This window comes from Neomonachus schauinslandi, chromosome 9 (assembly GCF_002201575.2).
Source record: "Neomonachus schauinslandi chromosome 9, ASM220157v2, whole genome shotgun sequence".
Classification (NCBI taxonomy): Eukaryota; Metazoa; Chordata; class Mammalia; order Carnivora; family Phocidae; genus Neomonachus; species Neomonachus schauinslandi.
In genome coordinates, this window is record NC_058411.1 from 112,042,161 (window position 1) to 112,058,524 (window position 16,364).

At 48.2% G+C, this 16,364-nt stretch overlaps 1 protein-coding gene across 4 annotated transcripts; it reads left to right on the forward strand.

Moving 5' to 3' along the window:
• Window positions 1–6,575: 6,575 nt before the first annotated feature.
• Window positions 6,576–12,215, forward strand: LOC110584050 (cytochrome P450 1A2). 4 transcript variants are annotated; one of them, XM_021694095.2, is made up of 8 exons: window positions 6,582–6,622; window positions 7,449–8,276; window positions 8,834–8,954; window positions 9,428–9,517; window positions 9,777–9,900; window positions 10,797–10,883; window positions 11,825–11,912; window positions 11,989–12,120. In XM_021694095.2, exons 2-8 carry the CDS (start codon window positions 7,458–7,460, stop codon window positions 12,031–12,033), a joined length of 1,374 nt encoding a protein of 457 aa, XP_021549770.1. In that variant the 5' UTR covers window positions 6,582–6,622; window positions 7,449–7,457; the 3' UTR covers window positions 12,034–12,120. The 4 variants fall into 4 exon arrangements, with proteins under 4 accessions (XP_021549769.1, XP_021549770.1, XP_021549772.1 ...); XM_021694097.1 differs by having other exon boundaries at window positions 11,829–11,912; window positions 11,989–12,039; XM_021694094.2 differs by having other exon boundaries at window positions 6,576–6,622; window positions 11,825–12,215.
• The last annotated feature ends 4,149 nt before the right edge of the window (window positions 12,216–16,364 follow it).

Sequence of the window (16,364 nt, forward strand, 5' to 3'; positions counted from 1 at the left end):
AGAGCGGGGGGTTGGATCTGGAGGACAAAGAGGAGTTTCAGTAAGTCTGCAATGATCTCATTCATCTTGCCACTGGGTCCTGTGGCTTGTGGCTACCCTATCAGATGGCACAGACAGAGAACATTTCTGGCACTGCAGAAAGCTCTATGGGACAGCACAGGCCTACAGGTGGTGAGATCAAGTAGGGGGTTCCTGCAAAAGCCCAGGCGGGAAGCGGTACTGACAGCCTTCTGCAGACAGTGCCACAGGAATGGAGAGAAGGAGTGAGACCCAAGAGGTATTTAAACTGTAGAATCCTGAGAATTCTGCTAGTGGTGAATGACAGAAGGAGACTTCCAGGATTCCCAGGTTTCTGGCTGGGGTGAGGATCAGAGGGAAAGTGTGTGTGTGGGGAGGTGACGTGCTTCATTTGGGCATGATGAGGATGCTGTGAGAGGGGGGTCTCGGGGTGGACACATGCAGCAGTTGACTGGATGTCCAGGACTGAAGCTCCAGGTCCATATCTTGTAGATTTGAGACTCCCTAGATTTAATGACTCACCTGTGTCCAACAAGGTGCTCCTTCTCTGCCAGGTCTGGGCTCAGAGACAAAAGGGGTTCAGCCCCTGCCTTCAAGGGGCCCACAGTCTCTGCTGGAGTTTGGGTTAAACGATGGGCCAGCCAAAAACCACAGCCCCTTGTGACCAGAGCCGTGGTAGAAGTGAGAATTGAATGATGAGAGGCACAAAGGACTCACCCAAGGAGCAGAAAAGGGGCTGTCAATTACTGAGCCCTGACCAGCAGCCAGACTGATGAATGTGCACTGAATTAATTTGTTGAGTGACCCAGGAGTGCCCTTCACCCTTCCCCTCACCTTAAACTTAGCCAAGCCCTGTGTGTTTCCCTGGGATCCTCTCCTCAGGATAGGATTGCTATGAAGCTAAACCAGAGATGGCCGACCTTAAGCACACGGCACAGAGCTTAGGGCATAGCAGGTGCTCAATAAATTTTAACCATAAGGATTATAGCAAGTTCCATAAAACTGATGCAGGAAAATGCCCAAAGCAGAGTCTTCACAAAGCTCTTGTGCCGGTTAGCATTCTTACTTGGGAACACTAATTGATTCAACAAATCTTATTCTGAATGCATGCTGTGTGCCAGTCCCAGTGCTAGATACTAGAGATAAGAAGAGAAGCAGAGGCCACCTCAACCTTTAAGCTCACAGTCCAAAGGGGAAGCAGCACGAAGGAGGGCAGTGTGGAGCCTGTGGTGACAGTTGAGCAGGGTATAGAATGATAGGCAGGAGCTAACCAGAGAACACAGGATGGGGGCATGAGTTTCAAGCAAAGGGACAGACATATGGAGAAGACGATGGGGGTGGGGCAGGGGGTTCATGGGGGCAAACAGAGCCAGAGAGGTGAACAAGAGCTGCTGCTGAAGCCTTTGGGTGCTAAACAAAGGATTTTTTTTGTTTTTTTAAGATTTAATTTATTTATTTGACAGAGAGAGAGCGAGATCACAAACAGCGGGGGAGGGGTAGAGGAAGAAGCAGGCTCCCCACCGAGCAGGGAGCCCGACGTGGGGCTTGATCCCGGGACCCTGGGACCATGACCCAAGCTGAAGGCAGATGCCCAACCAGGTGTCCCAGGAGTTTGGTTTTTATCCTGAAATCTATGGGAAGTATTGAGGGATTTTAAAAAGGGAAGTAGTCAATACACACTCCAGAATGGATAAAATGAAAAATATTAAAAATATTCCATGGTAGTGAGCATGAGAAGCATGGACCCTCATACATAGCTAGTGGGCATATCTAGTATGTTGAAAAATTGTTTGGCAGAATCTCCTAGCACTGAACATATGTCTAGCCTATGGCCTAGCATGTCTATCACGGGTCTATACATAGCAGAAATACATACAAGCACGTGTGCAAGGGGCACCTGGGTGGCTCAGTCAGTTAAGTGTCTGACTTTAGTTCAGGTCATGATCTCGGGGTCCCGGGATCGAGCCTTGCAGCAGACTCCCTGCTCAGCAGGGAGCCTACTTCTCCCTTTCCCTCTGCCCCCACCCCCGCTCATGCTCACTCTCTCTGTCTAGGTCTCTCTCTCTCAGATAAATAAATAAAATCTTTTTAAAAATCTATTAATTAAAAAAATATTCCATGACCAAACAAACAGTACACACAGCATGATTTCATTTATATAAAGAACAAAAACAGACACAACTCATCTACACTATTAGAAGTTGGGGTTGTGGTTACCCTTGGGGAGGAAGCACAAGGGGGGGGCTCTAGGGTGTTGGTAATGTTCTGTGTCTTGATCTGATGGCTAGTTATGTGGTTTTGTTAAATCTGTAAAAATTCAAGCTGTACATGATAGCTGTACTTTTCTGGATGGATCTTATAATTTAAAAGTTTTAAGATTTTTATTAAAAATAAAGATAGTCTGTCATGTACAAGTTCAAATATTTTATGTAGATACTCCAACCTCAAGGATGGGGAGCAGAACTCCCCACTCCATAGATGTGGGCTGCTCACAGTGAATTTCTTCCAAAGAGCACAGTATGGAAAGGGACGGAAGGAGTGACTCACCATACAGAAACTTGACAAACTTCAGCCAGCTGGTCGAGGCCAACATCACCCCTCCTGAGTCAGGTTGACAACATGTAGCCTTGCATGATATGACTAAGATGGCACTTTCCTTCTTGGTCTTCCTACCAATTACCCATAACCGCAGCCTTATCATGAAAGAAACAAACAAATTCCAGTACTGGGCATCCTACAGAATACCTGACTGGTACTCGTGAAAACTGTCAAGGTCATCAAAAACAAAGATAGTCTGAGCAATGTCACAGGCAAGGGGAGCTTAATGAGACATGATCACTCAGTACTATGTGGTGTCTTCCTGATGGGACCCTGGAACAAAAGAAGACATCAGGCAAAAGCTAAGGAGATCTGAATAAAGTATGACTTTAGTTCATTGAAGAATGAGAGCAAGAGAGAGGGAGAGGGAGAAAGAGACAGAGGTAGAGAGGAGGGTGAGGAAGGGAAGGACGGAGGGAGGGAGGGAGGGAGGGAGGGAGGTGGGGGCAAGAGAGACACAGACAGACAGAAAGAGAGAAATAGTTTTCTGTAAATAAAACTTAGCCTAGCCTCAGACCTTGATCATTTTATTGTGTGAGCTGAACCCAGTAGAGATACAGACAGAAAACAGTTGTCCTTTCTCTCAGCCAAGGTCTTCAAACATGCTCTGCAGCTCTATCAGACTTCCCAACCTTGCCCCTTGACCTCAGCCCAGTTTGACCCCACAGCTTTCTCCTTTTCAGGAATTAGAGAGCCCAGTCCAATCTAAATCACACATGGCTTCTCATATCCAATTTAGGTAGGGAGCATTCCCAGCCTCCCGGGACCCAACCAGACCCCGTGGGAAGGGGAGAAGTTTGCTCTGTTTCTGTACTCCTTCCCTCCACTGCCCCCCACCTTGCTGGCCTCTCCATCAGAGGGCGCGAAGGGGGAGGGTGCTGGAGGAGAAGCCAATCTCTTTTTATCTGGCTGGTACTGTGTATCATCTCTCTGGGTTAAGGATGCCCTTACGTCGCAGATGTTCCACGGCCAGCTTTTCATCAAGTGCCTTAGAGCCCCAACTGTCCTCACATCACAGAGTCCCAAAGTGGCTGATGGACCCTGGCTGACATCTTGCCCGCCCCCACCAGCTCACCCCCACAGGGGTCCCTCTCTTCTGCAGTGAGGTCCCATCCCTACGGGATATCTACCTGACTCTCAGGAGACTCATATCCTGGTACTGCACCCCACTCTGGTCATGCAGGCTGCCCTCTGCTGCCCCCACAATTCAGCTGCTCCCCCCAAGTCCAGGGATACTTTCCAGGCAGGTGCATAGCATGCTGGTCCAGAGCAGTCTTCTGAAGGTTTGGGTGCCAGCTCTAACACACTGCTCTGGGACCTAGAGCAAATTACACCACTTCTCTGTGCTTCTATTACTCCACTGTAATATAAAAATAGTATTAATCAGAGGGAGAGATGAACCATGAGAGACGATGGACTCTGAAAAACAAACTGAGAGTTCTAGAGGGGAGGTGGGTAGGAGGATGGGTTAGCCTGGTGATGGGTATTAAAGAGGGCACGTCCTGCATGGGTATTAAAGAGGGCACGTCCTGCATGGGTGTTATACACAAACAATGAATCATGGAACACTACATCAAAAACTAATGATGTAATGTATGGTGATTAACATAATATAATAATAAAAAAACAAAACAAAACAAAATAGTGTTAATTTCCATTCCACAAGATTACTGAGAATGTTTTTCGTTCATACATGTAAAGCTCTTAGAACAACTGGGCCCATAACTATCAAGCTCTATAAAGTATGTGATAAATATACAAATGGCAGAGTTCCCTTCCCCATTCCTCAACCCACCTGGCCTCTTGGCTGGGAAGGGGAAGCCATTCTCCCCTCTTGCAGGTATCCCGCTCTCAAAGCTAGGGTCTCCTGGACTTTCCTCACATGGCTCCTTGAGATGGAGAGTTCCTCCTGCCTTCCCGGGGAGAGGAGAGAGAATCACTGTGGAACTCCTTACCAAGCAACAGCCCTCTTGCTACCTGAAGTCTCCTTTACTTTTACTGAACGCCCGCATACCTTCCCCTAGGACCTCGGATAGCTGACATTTGCCATATCTACTCGCTCTCCTCTCTATATACATACGCACATGGACGTACACTTTTAAACAGAATCATTTATTTTTTATTGAAAGTCAATTAATTAACGTATAGTGTATTATTAGTTTCAGAGGTAGAGTTCAGTAATTCATTGGTCTTTTTTTTTTATTTTTTAAAGATTTTATTTATTTATTTGACAGAGAGACACAGCGAGAGAGGGAATACAAGCAGGAGGAGTGGGAGAGGGAGAAGCAGGCTTCTCGTGGAGCCTGGAGCCCCATGTGGGGCTCGATACGGGGCTCGATGCGGAGCTCGATGGGGATCAGGACCCGAGCCGAAGGCAGACGCTTAATGACTGAGTCACCCAGGCGCCCCGAGTCATTGGTCTTATATAATACCCAGTGCTCATTATATCATGTGTCCTCCTTAATGTCCATTACCCAGGTACCCCCCTCCCCCCAGCAACCCCCAGTCTGTCTCCTATGATTAAGAGTCTCTTATGATTTGTCTCCCTCTCCGATTTCATCTTTAAACAGAATCATTTAAAAGTAAGTTGCAGAAATCCTGACACCTCACCCCTAACATGCTGCAACATTCATCTCCTAAGAAGATTTCCTACAATATCCTCCCACATAACAGCGATGCTATGTTCACACCTAAGAAAATTCACATTAGGATCGCCTGGGTGGCTCAGTCAGTTACGCATCAGCCTTTTGGCTCAGGTCATGATCCCAGGGTCTTGGGATCCCCAAGGATCCCCTGGGACACAGGACCCATGGTGGATGTATCTTGGGATCCCCCCAATCCTCCTCCCAATCCCTGCTCCTCCCTCTCCCTCTGCCCCTCCCCCCAGTTGTGCACTCTTCTCTCTCAAATAAATCATTTAAATCTTTTTTTGAAAAAGGAAATACACATTAATTCCATAATATTTTCTAATCTTCTGTCCATGCTCATGTGCCTCCAATTGTCCCAAAAATGTCTTTTGCAGCTTTAAAACATTTTTTCTTAGGTCTAGGGTCTAGTGAAATTTTACATTAGCATTTGGTTGTTCTGTCTCTAGGCTCTTTGTTCTAGAAAAGGACCTTTTATTTTTTTTTTAAAGATTTTATTATTTATTTATTTGAGAGAGAGAACACGAGGAGGGGGAGGGTCAGAGGGAGAAGCAGGCTCCCCACTGAGCAGGGAGCCCCACGCGGGACTCCATCCTGGGACTCCGGGATCATGACCTAAGCCAAAGGCAGACACCCAACCAACTGAGCCACCCAGGAACCCAGGACCTTTTATTTTTTAATGACATTGACTGTTTTGAAGAATCTAAGTCAGTTGCCATGAAGAACAGCTCACAGCATGGATATTCTTCATTTGATTTTAAGTTTCTTGTCATTTCTTACCAGGAGGAAGGAGGGCTAAGGGGTCGCCCTTTAGAATGCAGCAGCCTTTTCATCTGTTTTCAGATTGAGGACCTGGGCTGCAATTCAGAGGTGACCAGAGCATGCCCGTTCCCTACCTGGTTTTGCAGGTGGTTGGAGGGGTGCTACAGAGCACCCTTCCTGAGAGGAGCAGATCAGCCTGGTCCGAGGGCTCAGGCAGGGTCTCTCCTCATGGGGGCGGTAGGAAAGGAGCCTGAAACAACCCAGAAGACTTTTGCTCCCAGCACCTGCCCTGCCCTGGAAAAAAATAAGTCTATTGATCCTAGGGACCCTGAAAAGAGCTGGGCATTCCTCCCTAGGGACATAGCACCTCTCCCTGAAGAGCTGCCCTGAGCCACAGGTAGTAGGTGGAGCTGAGGGATCATGGCCCAAGGCCAAGGGCTGACCCTTCCAGCTTCATTTGGTAACTTTGATATCAGGTGACCAGGATGGCCGGGCCAATCTGACAGAGGGTGGTATTTATAAAAGGTCCCCTCCCCCAGAGCCAGAAGCTCTGTACCAGCCTCCACAAGCCTGCTGATTTCAAGCACCTCCGTCTACAGGTACCTTTCTGGGGCTCATTTTCCAGTCCCTGGGAACCCCCTGCCCAATGTATCCTGGGACCCAGTGAAGATGGAGGAATGAAGGGACCCTGGGTTAGGTGTAGGAGGCCTGAGTTCTAGTCCTTCCTGCCCAACTCCAGACCTCAGTTTCTCCATTTTTCAATTGGCAGCTTGGACTGGGCCATCTCTAAGGACCCTTAGCGTGATTCAAATGGAGAAATGGGGAGGGGTCCCCACCTGGCACGGGGGCAGCCATGGATCTGGCTGCAGCCCGACCTCAGGCTCTAATATTGTGAGGGGATGGGGAGGAGGTGCTCTCCTTGGATGTGGTAAAGAGTGCCTTGGGGAAGGGGCCGTCACCAGTCGTTCGCATCAGCCCTGGGTGGGACCTTGGCCTCCTTGGTGTTGCTGGGTGGGAGCAGCTCCCTGTTCCCTGGGTAGGAGGAGGTATGGGCAGGAAGCCAGCATTGGCACGGACCCTTTGGCACAATGCCGAGCATAAATAACCCTGAGATGGGGCCTGGCAAGGGTGCTTCCCTGTTTTGAAGTGTCAGTTGCCTCCACTCCAGCCTCAGAATTGGAGACTGAGGAGACGGGCAGAGGGGAGGGTCAGGTTGGGCATTTTGAGGTTCCTTTCCAGGCCTCAGGTTCTGTGATGCTCTCAGGGTGCGCTCCTGGGACACAGGACCCACGGTGGGTGTATCTTAGTCTTTCTGGTGTCCGGCTGGGAGCCAAGCACCAAACATATGCCTGAGGGAGTGAAGGAAGGAAGGAAGGAATGGCTCCATCTTGACACTCAGCCTGGCTCCTCCTTCTTCCCTGGTAGTTGGTACAGATGGCATTGTCCCAGATGGCCACAGAGCTTCTCCTGGCCTCTGCCGTCTTCTGCCTGGTGCTCTGGGTGGTCAGGGCCTGGCAGCCTCGGGTTCCCAAAGGCCTGAAGAGTCCCCCGGGGCCCTGGGGCTGGCCCCTGCTGGGGAACGTGCTGACCTTGGGGAAGAACCCACATCTGGCGCTGTCCAGGCTGAGCCAGCGTTATGGGGACATGCTGCAAATCCACATTGGCTCCACACCCGTGCTGGTGCTCAGCGGCCTGGACACTGTCCGGCAGGCCCTAGTGAGGCAGGGTGAGGATTTCAAGGGCCGGCCCGACCTCTACAGCTTCACTCTGATTACTAATGGCCAAAGCATGTCCTTCAGCCCAGGCTCTGGACCAGTGTGGGCTGCCCGCAGGCGCCTGGCCCAGAACGCCCTGAAGAGTTTCTCCATTGCCTCCGACCCGGGTTCCTTGTCTTCCTGCTACCTGGAAGAGCATGTGAGCAAGGAGGCCGAGGCCCTCCTCAGCAGGTTGCAGGAACAGATGGCAGAAGTTGGGCACTTTGACCCCTACAACCAAGTGCTGCTCTCAGTGGCTAATGTCATTGGTGCCATGTGCTTTGGGCAGCACTTCCCTCAGAGCAATGAGGAAATGCTCAGCCTCATAAAGAGCAGCAATGATTTTGTGGAGACTGCCTCCTCCGGGAACCCTGTGGACTTCTTCCCCATCCTGCAGTATATGCCCAACCCCGCCTTGCAGAGATTCAAGGCCTTTAACCAGAAGTTAGTGCAGTTCCTGCAGAAAATTGTGCAGGAGCACTACCAGGACTTTGACGAGGTGAGCTCAGGGTGCTGGTGGTGCGGGGACACCCTGCAGGGCCTGGGTGGAGCCACTCTCACCCAGCCTCCAGGTACACACACTGCTGATGTGCTGCCAGGGCCTAGGAAGGCTCTGGAATGCCTTGGATCGGCTGTGTGACCTGGGGCCAATCCCTCTCCCTCTCAGGCCTCAGTGTTCTCAACCAATTGTCTCCCTCTCAGGGTCGCTCAGAGCCCCAGAGATATTTGCCTGTGAATGGGGCCCTGGCAGAGTGCCACAATGTGTGTGTGTGTGGGGGGGGCTGTTATCATGAGAAGGCTTTTGTTCTGCAGGAACCTGAACCCTGGCAGAAGCTAATCCACAGCTCAGGTGGCACTCGGCTTCCCAGCACTTCCCCCAACCCCCTCCCTTGAAATTGGCCCCTTTGGGTTATTGGGAGGAAGGGCACCCAGGGCTGCTACCAGCTCCCCCAGGAAGCCCAGCTTACTGCCTGGAGGCCGGGCAGGAGTGCCCTGTGGGGTAAGGCAAGGTCTGACCGGGAAGTGCCAGGGCACCCCAAGCTTGTGTCCCCACAGAGCAGCATCCAGGACATCACAGGTGCCCTCTTGAAGCACAATGAGAAGGGCTCCAGAGCTGGTGGTGGCCACATTCCCCATGAGAAGATCGTCAGCCTTATCAATGATATTTTTGGGGCAGGTAGGAACCAGACCCATGCCCCTTCCATCCATCAGTGCCTGTTGTTCGTCCACAGACTTGCCCGGCCCCTGAGTCCATCCGATCATTTGCTAACCACATACCAGATGGTGTGGGACACAGACACCTGGCCCATATTCAGGGTCTGAGTCCAGGCTGGGCCAACAACTCCCAGTGGGAATTCAACTAAGCCCCTCTTGGCCTCTGGGCCTCAGTTTCCCCACCTGAACAATAAGGGGTTCTCTAGCCTGTAAGTCTAGATCCCTGTAATTCCAGCAGCTAATTATGAAACTAGTGACTCAAATTTGTGTTGAGGAGACCTGGTCTCTGCCTTCAGGAAACTCATGGAGGGTAGAGGATGTAGGGGGAAGGAGGCAGAGAAAACAATGCTTGGTACGTAAGTGCTGGGTGCTTAGTAAATGCTGTTTTTTTGTTCTTGTCTTCCTCCCTTCCTCACCTTGCACCATGCTGCCCAGGATTTGATCCCGTCACAACGGCCATCTCCTGGAGCCTCATATACCTTGTGACAAACCCTGAGATACAGAGAAAGATCCAGGAGGAGTTGGGTATGTGGTAGAGATGTACAAGCTGAGAGAAGACTTGGGATCCCCAGGTCATTTCTTCAATGTCCATATAGCTGTTTTGCACCTACTATGTAGCAGCCCTGGGCATACAGTGGTGTCCACTCTTGCCTAGAACATGCTGGGGGTAGGGTGGTTAATGGGCCTCAGATATAGAAGGCATAGTTCCACGTAATAGGGGACTTAGATGCCATGGAGCAGTCAGGGCAGCCCTAAGCCTTGTTTGGTCTTCTGTTCTCTGCAGACACAGTGACTGGCAGGGCCCGGCAGCCCCGGCTCTCCGACAGACCCCAGCTGCCCTACATGGAGGCCTTCATCCTGGAGATCTTCCGACACACCTCCTTCGTCCCCTTCACCATCCCGCACAGGTAAAGCCAGCTTAACCCTACCTGCCACCTTTGTAGTCCTCACCATGTTTCTTCCTCCCATCTTCTCAGCCCTGGCCCTGGCTCAGACCTTGGCCTCTCATTTCTGGCTGTGTCACCAAGTTCCTCACAGACCCTCAACCTCTAGGCTGCCCCTAACCAGTCCAACCATGATCAAACTACCCAGCTTTCAGGAGAAAGTCACACTCCTGACCTCAGCTCTCCTTCACCTCTGCTCACATTCCCTCCCTACAAGTATTCTCAACCCAGCCAGGCTGGCCTCACTGCACCTGGCCAGCATGATGCAGTCAACCTCCAATTTTGCTTATGCTGGACCTTCTGCTTGGAATGCCTTCTAACCTCTTCCTCTGCTACCAGAATCCTATCCCTGTCCAAGGTCAATCACAAACTTGCCCTTCACTAGCAGGCTTTCTTGACTCACCCAGCTAGCACAGCTTCATTCTCTGATCAGTCATTTGTCCTTGATTATGTCCTGAGATTTTAACAATGTCAAGAGAGTTAGTGAACATTTACTTCTACTCATATGTTGGTCTAGTTATTCCCAGAGCAAAAGGCCTGACTCCTTAGCCAGGCTGGGAACTCCCCAGGGCTAGCCCAGACTGCCTGTCTCTTGGCTCCAAAGGATGACCAAGTGCACAGCTGGACACAAACAAAAGTTTAGTAAACACTTGCTGAAGTTGAAGGAGCTGAGGAAGGGGAAGGATAGTTTCATCCCTTCCCTGCTCCTGATAGTCCCTCCCAGTGTAGGATATGGAGACTATGGAGACTGTGGAGGGCAAGCTATCCGGGGGGTGGGGGGGAAGTAGGAGCAAGTAGCTCCCGGAGACATGCCCCAGTGTTCCTGCCCTGAGCCTGACAGAGCCCTCTTCCCTCCTCAGCACGACAAGGGACACGACACTGAAAGGCTTCTACATCCCCAAGGAACGCTGTGTCTTCATAAACCAGTGGCATGTCAATCATGACCAGTGAGTATACCACCCCCACAGAAAAATACATGAGATTCAGCAGACAGGAAGGCTGTTTGTCCCCCTAGGAACTGGGTATAAATAGAGGAGTGGGGCCTCAATTGCTATATATACTCTGTTCTAAGTAGCAAAATTTAGGTCCATGTTTCTCAAACATTAGTGTACATAGGAAATAACCAGAAGGTTGGTTAGATTAGGGGGCCTCATCCCCCAGAATTCTACTTTGGTGGGTGAAGTGGAGTACCTCAGGTGATTGTGATGTCAATGGCCCAGCGACCTCTCTTTGGAAAATCCCACTCTAGCCTAGAGGTAGGGGGACCATATAATTTACCACCCAAACTGAGGCACTTCTGAGTGTGAAAAGGGATGCTGTCAACAATTACTCCAAAACAATAAAGCATAAACCAGGATATACTGCTGATTCCCCTTGTATATTGAGTAGGATAGAGATGTTTTCCTTCTTTTAATTTCTTTTAGTTGAAACATTATTTCTTTAAAATAACAAATTGATATGACAAAGCACCATTTGCAAGGCCAATCATTTTATTTTATTTTATTTTTAAGATTTTATTTATTTATTTGACAGAGAGAGAAACAGCGAGAGAGGGAACACAAGCAGGGGGAGTGGGAGAGGGAGAAGCAGGCTTCCCGTGGAGCAGGGAGCCCGATGCGGGGCTCGATCCCAGGACGCTGGGATCATGACCTGAGCCGAAGGCAGACACTTAACGACTGAGCCACCCAGGCGCCCCAAGGCCAATCATTTTAGAAAGAGCTTTGTAAAAGAAATAAGCCTGAAAGTACAGTTTGGTTTCTCTCTCCACTCTCTTCTCATTACTCTCAATCTATTCTAACACTGGTGCCATCCACAGAAGTCTCCCCAAGGCTTTTCCTCCCAGGGTCTCCCCCATCCAGAAATCCCATCTCCTCTGTTCCTCCTGCAGAAAGGTGTGGGGGGATCCATTTGAGTTCCAACCAGAGCGATTCCTCACTGCTGATGGCACCTCAATCAACAAGATCTTGAGTGAGAAGGTGATGATCTTTGGCATGGGCAAGCGCCGGTGCATAGGGGAGCTCCTGGCCAAGTGGGAGATCTTCCTCTTCCTAGCCATCTTGCTGCAGCGGCTGGAGTTCAGTGTGCCAGACGGTGTGAAAGTAGATCTAACCCCCATCTATGGGCTGACCATGAAACACACCCGCTGTGAGCATGTCCAGGCACGGCCACGTTTCTCCACCAAGTGAAGGCACCGGCATGCCAAAGCAGAGGGAGGGGTAAGGATCACCCATGGGGCCTCAGCTCTTGTTTTTATCCTTTTTCTTAAATAAAAGCTTTATGGAGGCATAATATACATAGCATACAATTCACCTTCTTAAAGCATACAATCCAGTAGCTTTTAGTATATTCACAGATCTTTGGGCATTCCTGGACCCAGTTTCGACATGGGGGCTCTCCACACATGCAACACCAAGCAATTCTCAGACACCAACAGGGTGTCCAAGAATTCAACTCAGTTCTGACACTACCTACCCAGAGATAGCATGACACTTCACAGGTTAAGGGCTCAGTCCTACAAGACTGCCCCTCACCCCTGACTTCAGTTGCCAGTCACAAGCCCCAGGCTGTTACCTGTGCTTCTGATCCATCAACTTCAGATTGGAGGTTCCAACCATTTCCTCCTTAGGTCCTTTAATTTGCTAAAGTGGCTCACAGAACTCAAGGAAACACTTAAGTTTACCAGTTTATTAAAGGATATGACAAAAGATATGAATCAATAGCCAGATGAAGAGATACACAGGGGGAGGTCTGGAGAAGGGGGACGGAACTTCCGTGCCCTCTCCAAGCACCCCACTCTCCCCGCTATGTGTGTTCACTAACCTGAAGCTCTTGATCCCAGTCCTTTTGGGATTTTATGGAGGCTTCATTGCATACTCAGGACTGACTAAGGCTTTGGCCATTGACTGATTGATCCTCCAGCCCCTTTCCTCTCCCTGGAGGTCAGGGAGTGGGACAGATCCCACTCTAACACATGGTTGGATCTCCTGCCAACCAGATCCTGCTCTTGAGTGCAGTCCAAACGTTACCTTCATTAATATAACAAAAGACACCTTCATCACTCTCAACACTGAGGAAATTCCAAGGGTTTGGGGAGCTATGAGCCAGGATCTATGGACAAAGACCTAATACATGAATCCCAAGCAGACTCCTTATTGAGCATGGAGTCCAAGGCGGGGCTCAATCTCACAACCCAAGATCACAACCAGAAGAGAAATCAAGATCGGACGCTCAACCGACTGAGCCACCCAGGTGGCCCGCTAGTAGGATATCTTGATCCAAATCTACAATGATTGGGCACCTGGGTGGCTTAGTCAGTTGAGCGTCTGCCTTCAGTTCAGGTCATGATCCCAGTGTCCTGGGATAGAGTCCTGCATCAGGCTCCTTGCTCGGCGGGGAATCTGCTTCTCCCTCTGCCTGCCACTCCCCTTGCTTGTGCACGTGTGTGGTATGCATGCTCTCTCTCTGACAAAGAAATAAATAAAATGTTTAAAAATATATATTATGTTCAAAATAAAAAAACAAAAGCAAAAATAAACACACCACTACAGAAAATCGTCAAATCACAAAGGAAGAGAGCAAGAAAAGAAGAAAGGAGCAGAAGAAATACAAAAGAGCCACAGAACAATTAACAAAATGGCAATCAGTACATATCAATAATAATTTTAAATGTAAATGGACTAAATTCTCCTATCAAAGACACAGAGTGGATGAATAGATAAAAGAAACAATACCTATCTATATGCTGCCTCCAAGAGACTCATTTCAGATATAAGGCCACACACAGACTGAAAGTGAAGGGATAAAAAAAATATTCATGCAAATGGAAACCAAAAGAAAATTGGGGTGGCTATACACATACCAGACAAAAAAGAGTTTAAAATAAAGACCATAATAAGAGACAAAGAAGGTCATTACATAAGATAAATGGGTCAATCCAACAAAAGGATATGACATTTGTAAATATGCACCCAACATAGGAGCACCTAGATATATAGAGTAAATACTAACAGACCTAAAGAGATGGGGCGCCTGGGTGGCTCAGTCGTTAAACGTCTGCCTTCGGCTCAGGTCATGATCCCAGGTCCTGGGATTGAACCCCGCAGCGGGCTCCCTGCTCAGCCGGAAGGCTGCTTCTCCTTCTCCCACTCCCCCTGCTTGTGTTCCCTCTCTTGCTGTGTCTCTCTCTGTCAAATAAATAAATAAAATCTTAAAAAAAAAAAGACCTAAAGAGAAAAATAGACAGTAATACAATAATAGTAGGGGACTTTAATACCCCACTTCCATCAATGGAGAGAACACCCAGATAGAAAATCAATAAGGAAGGCTTGGCCTTTAATGACATGTTAGACCAGATGGAGTTAACAGATATATACAGAACATTCCATCTAAAAGTAAGAGAATGTACGTTCTTCTTAAGTGCACATAGAATACTCTTTTTTTTTAAGATTTTACTTATTTAGGGGCACCTGGGTGGCTCAGATGGTTAAACATCTGCCTTCAGCTCAGGTCATGATCTCAGGGTCCTGAGATCAAGCCCTGTGTCGGGCTCCCTGCTCAGTGGGGAGTCTGCTTCTCCCTCTCTCTCTGCCTCTCCCCCTGCTCCTGCTTTCTCACTCTTGCTCTCTCTTTCAAATTAATAAATAAAATCTTTAAATTTTTTTAAAATAAAAAATTTAAAAATAAAGATTTTATTTATTTATTTATTTATTTGAGAGAGAACATGAGCCAAGGGAGGGACAGAAGGAGAGGGAGAGGGATGAAAAGACTCTCCACTGAGCATGGAGCCCAATTTGGGGCTCAATTTCAGGAACCCAGAATCATGACCTGGGCTGAAGTCAGACAGTTAAGCACCCAGGTGCCCCAGAACACTCTTTATGATAGATCACATGTTAAGCCACAAAACAAGCCTTTTTTTTTTATTTTAATTTATTTATTTGACAGAGAGAGACACAGTGAGAGAGGGAACACAAGCAGGGGGAGTGGGAGAGGGAGAAGCAGGCTTCCCACAGAGCAGGAAGCCTGATGTGGGGCTCGATCCCAGGACCCTGGGATCATGACCTGAGCCGAAGGCAGATGCCTAACAACTGAGCCACCCAGGCGCCCATCACAAAACAAGTCTTAATAAATTTGAAAAGACTGAAATCATATCAAGCATGTTTTCACAATGGTATGAAACTAGAAATCAATTACATGAAGAAAACTGGAAATTCACAAATACATGGAGGTTAGACATCATGCTCCTGAACAAACAAAGGGTCAAAGAACAAATCAAAAGAGAAATTAAAAAATTCTTTAGGGGCGCTTGGGTGGCACAGTTGGTTAAGCATCCAACTCTTGATTTCAGCTCAGATCATAACCTCAGGGTTGTGAGATCCTGCCCTGGGTGGGGCTCCATGCTCAGCACAGAATCGGCTTGGGTTTCTCTCTCCCTCTTCCTCTGCCCCTCCCCCACCATGCGTGCCCTTGTGCTCTCTCCCTCTCTCTCTCTAAAATAAATAAATAAATCTTAAAAAAAATACCTTGAGACAAATAAAAATGGAAACACAACACACCAAAACTTATGGGATGCAACAAAAACAGTTCTAAGAGGGAAATTCATAGCAATAAATGCCTACCTCATGAAACAAGAAAATCTCAAATAAACAACTCCACTTTAGACCACAAGGAACTAGAAAAATAAGAACAAATGAAGCCCAAAGTTAGTAGAGGAAGGAAATAATAAAGATGAGAGTGGAAATAAATGAAATAGGGACTAAAAAGACAATGGAAAAGATCAATGAAAAGATACACAACACTGACAAACTTTTAGCTAGACTCACCAAGAAAAAAAGAGATTCAAATCAATAAAATCAGAAATGAAAGAGGAGACTTACAACTGATACAACAGAAATACAAAGGGTCATAAGAGACAACTATGAACAGTTATATGCCAACAAATCAGACAACCTGGAAGAAATGGGTAAGTTCCTAGAAACATGTAACCTACTATGACTGAATCATGAAGAAATAGAAAATCTGAACAGGCTGGTTACTAATAAGGAGATTGAATCAGTAATCAAAAACTTCCCCACAGGGGCACCTGGGTGGCTCAGTCATTAAGCATCTGCCTTCGGCTCAGGTCATGATCCTAGGGTCCTGGGATCGAGCCCCACATCGGGCTCCCTGCTCCACGGGAAGCCTGCTTCTCCCTCTCCCACTCCCCCTGCTTGTGTTCCCTCTCTCGCTGTGTCTTTCTCTGTCAAATAAATAAATAAAATCTTAAAAAAAAAAAAAAAAAAACCTCCCCCACAAACAGAAGTCCAGGACCAGACGGCTTCACTGGTGAATTTTATCGAATATTCAAAGAAGAATTTTATACCAATCCTTCTAAAATTCTTCCAAAAAATAGAAGAGGAAGGATTTTTATGAGGACAGCATTATCCTGATAC

Coding starts and splice junctions, on each gene's coding strand:
- LOC110584050 (XM_021694094.2), top strand. CDS start 7,458: ATGGCATTGTCCCAGATGGCCACAGAGCTTCTCCTGGCCTCTGCCGTC. Junction 8,955..9,427: donor CAATGATATTTTTGGGGCAG/GTAGGAACCAGA, acceptor CATGCTGCCCAG/GATTTGATCCCGTCACAACG. Junction 9,518..9,776: donor AAAGATCCAGGAGGAGTTGG/GTATGTGGTAGA, acceptor TGTTCTCTGCAG/ACACAGTGACTGGCAGGGCC.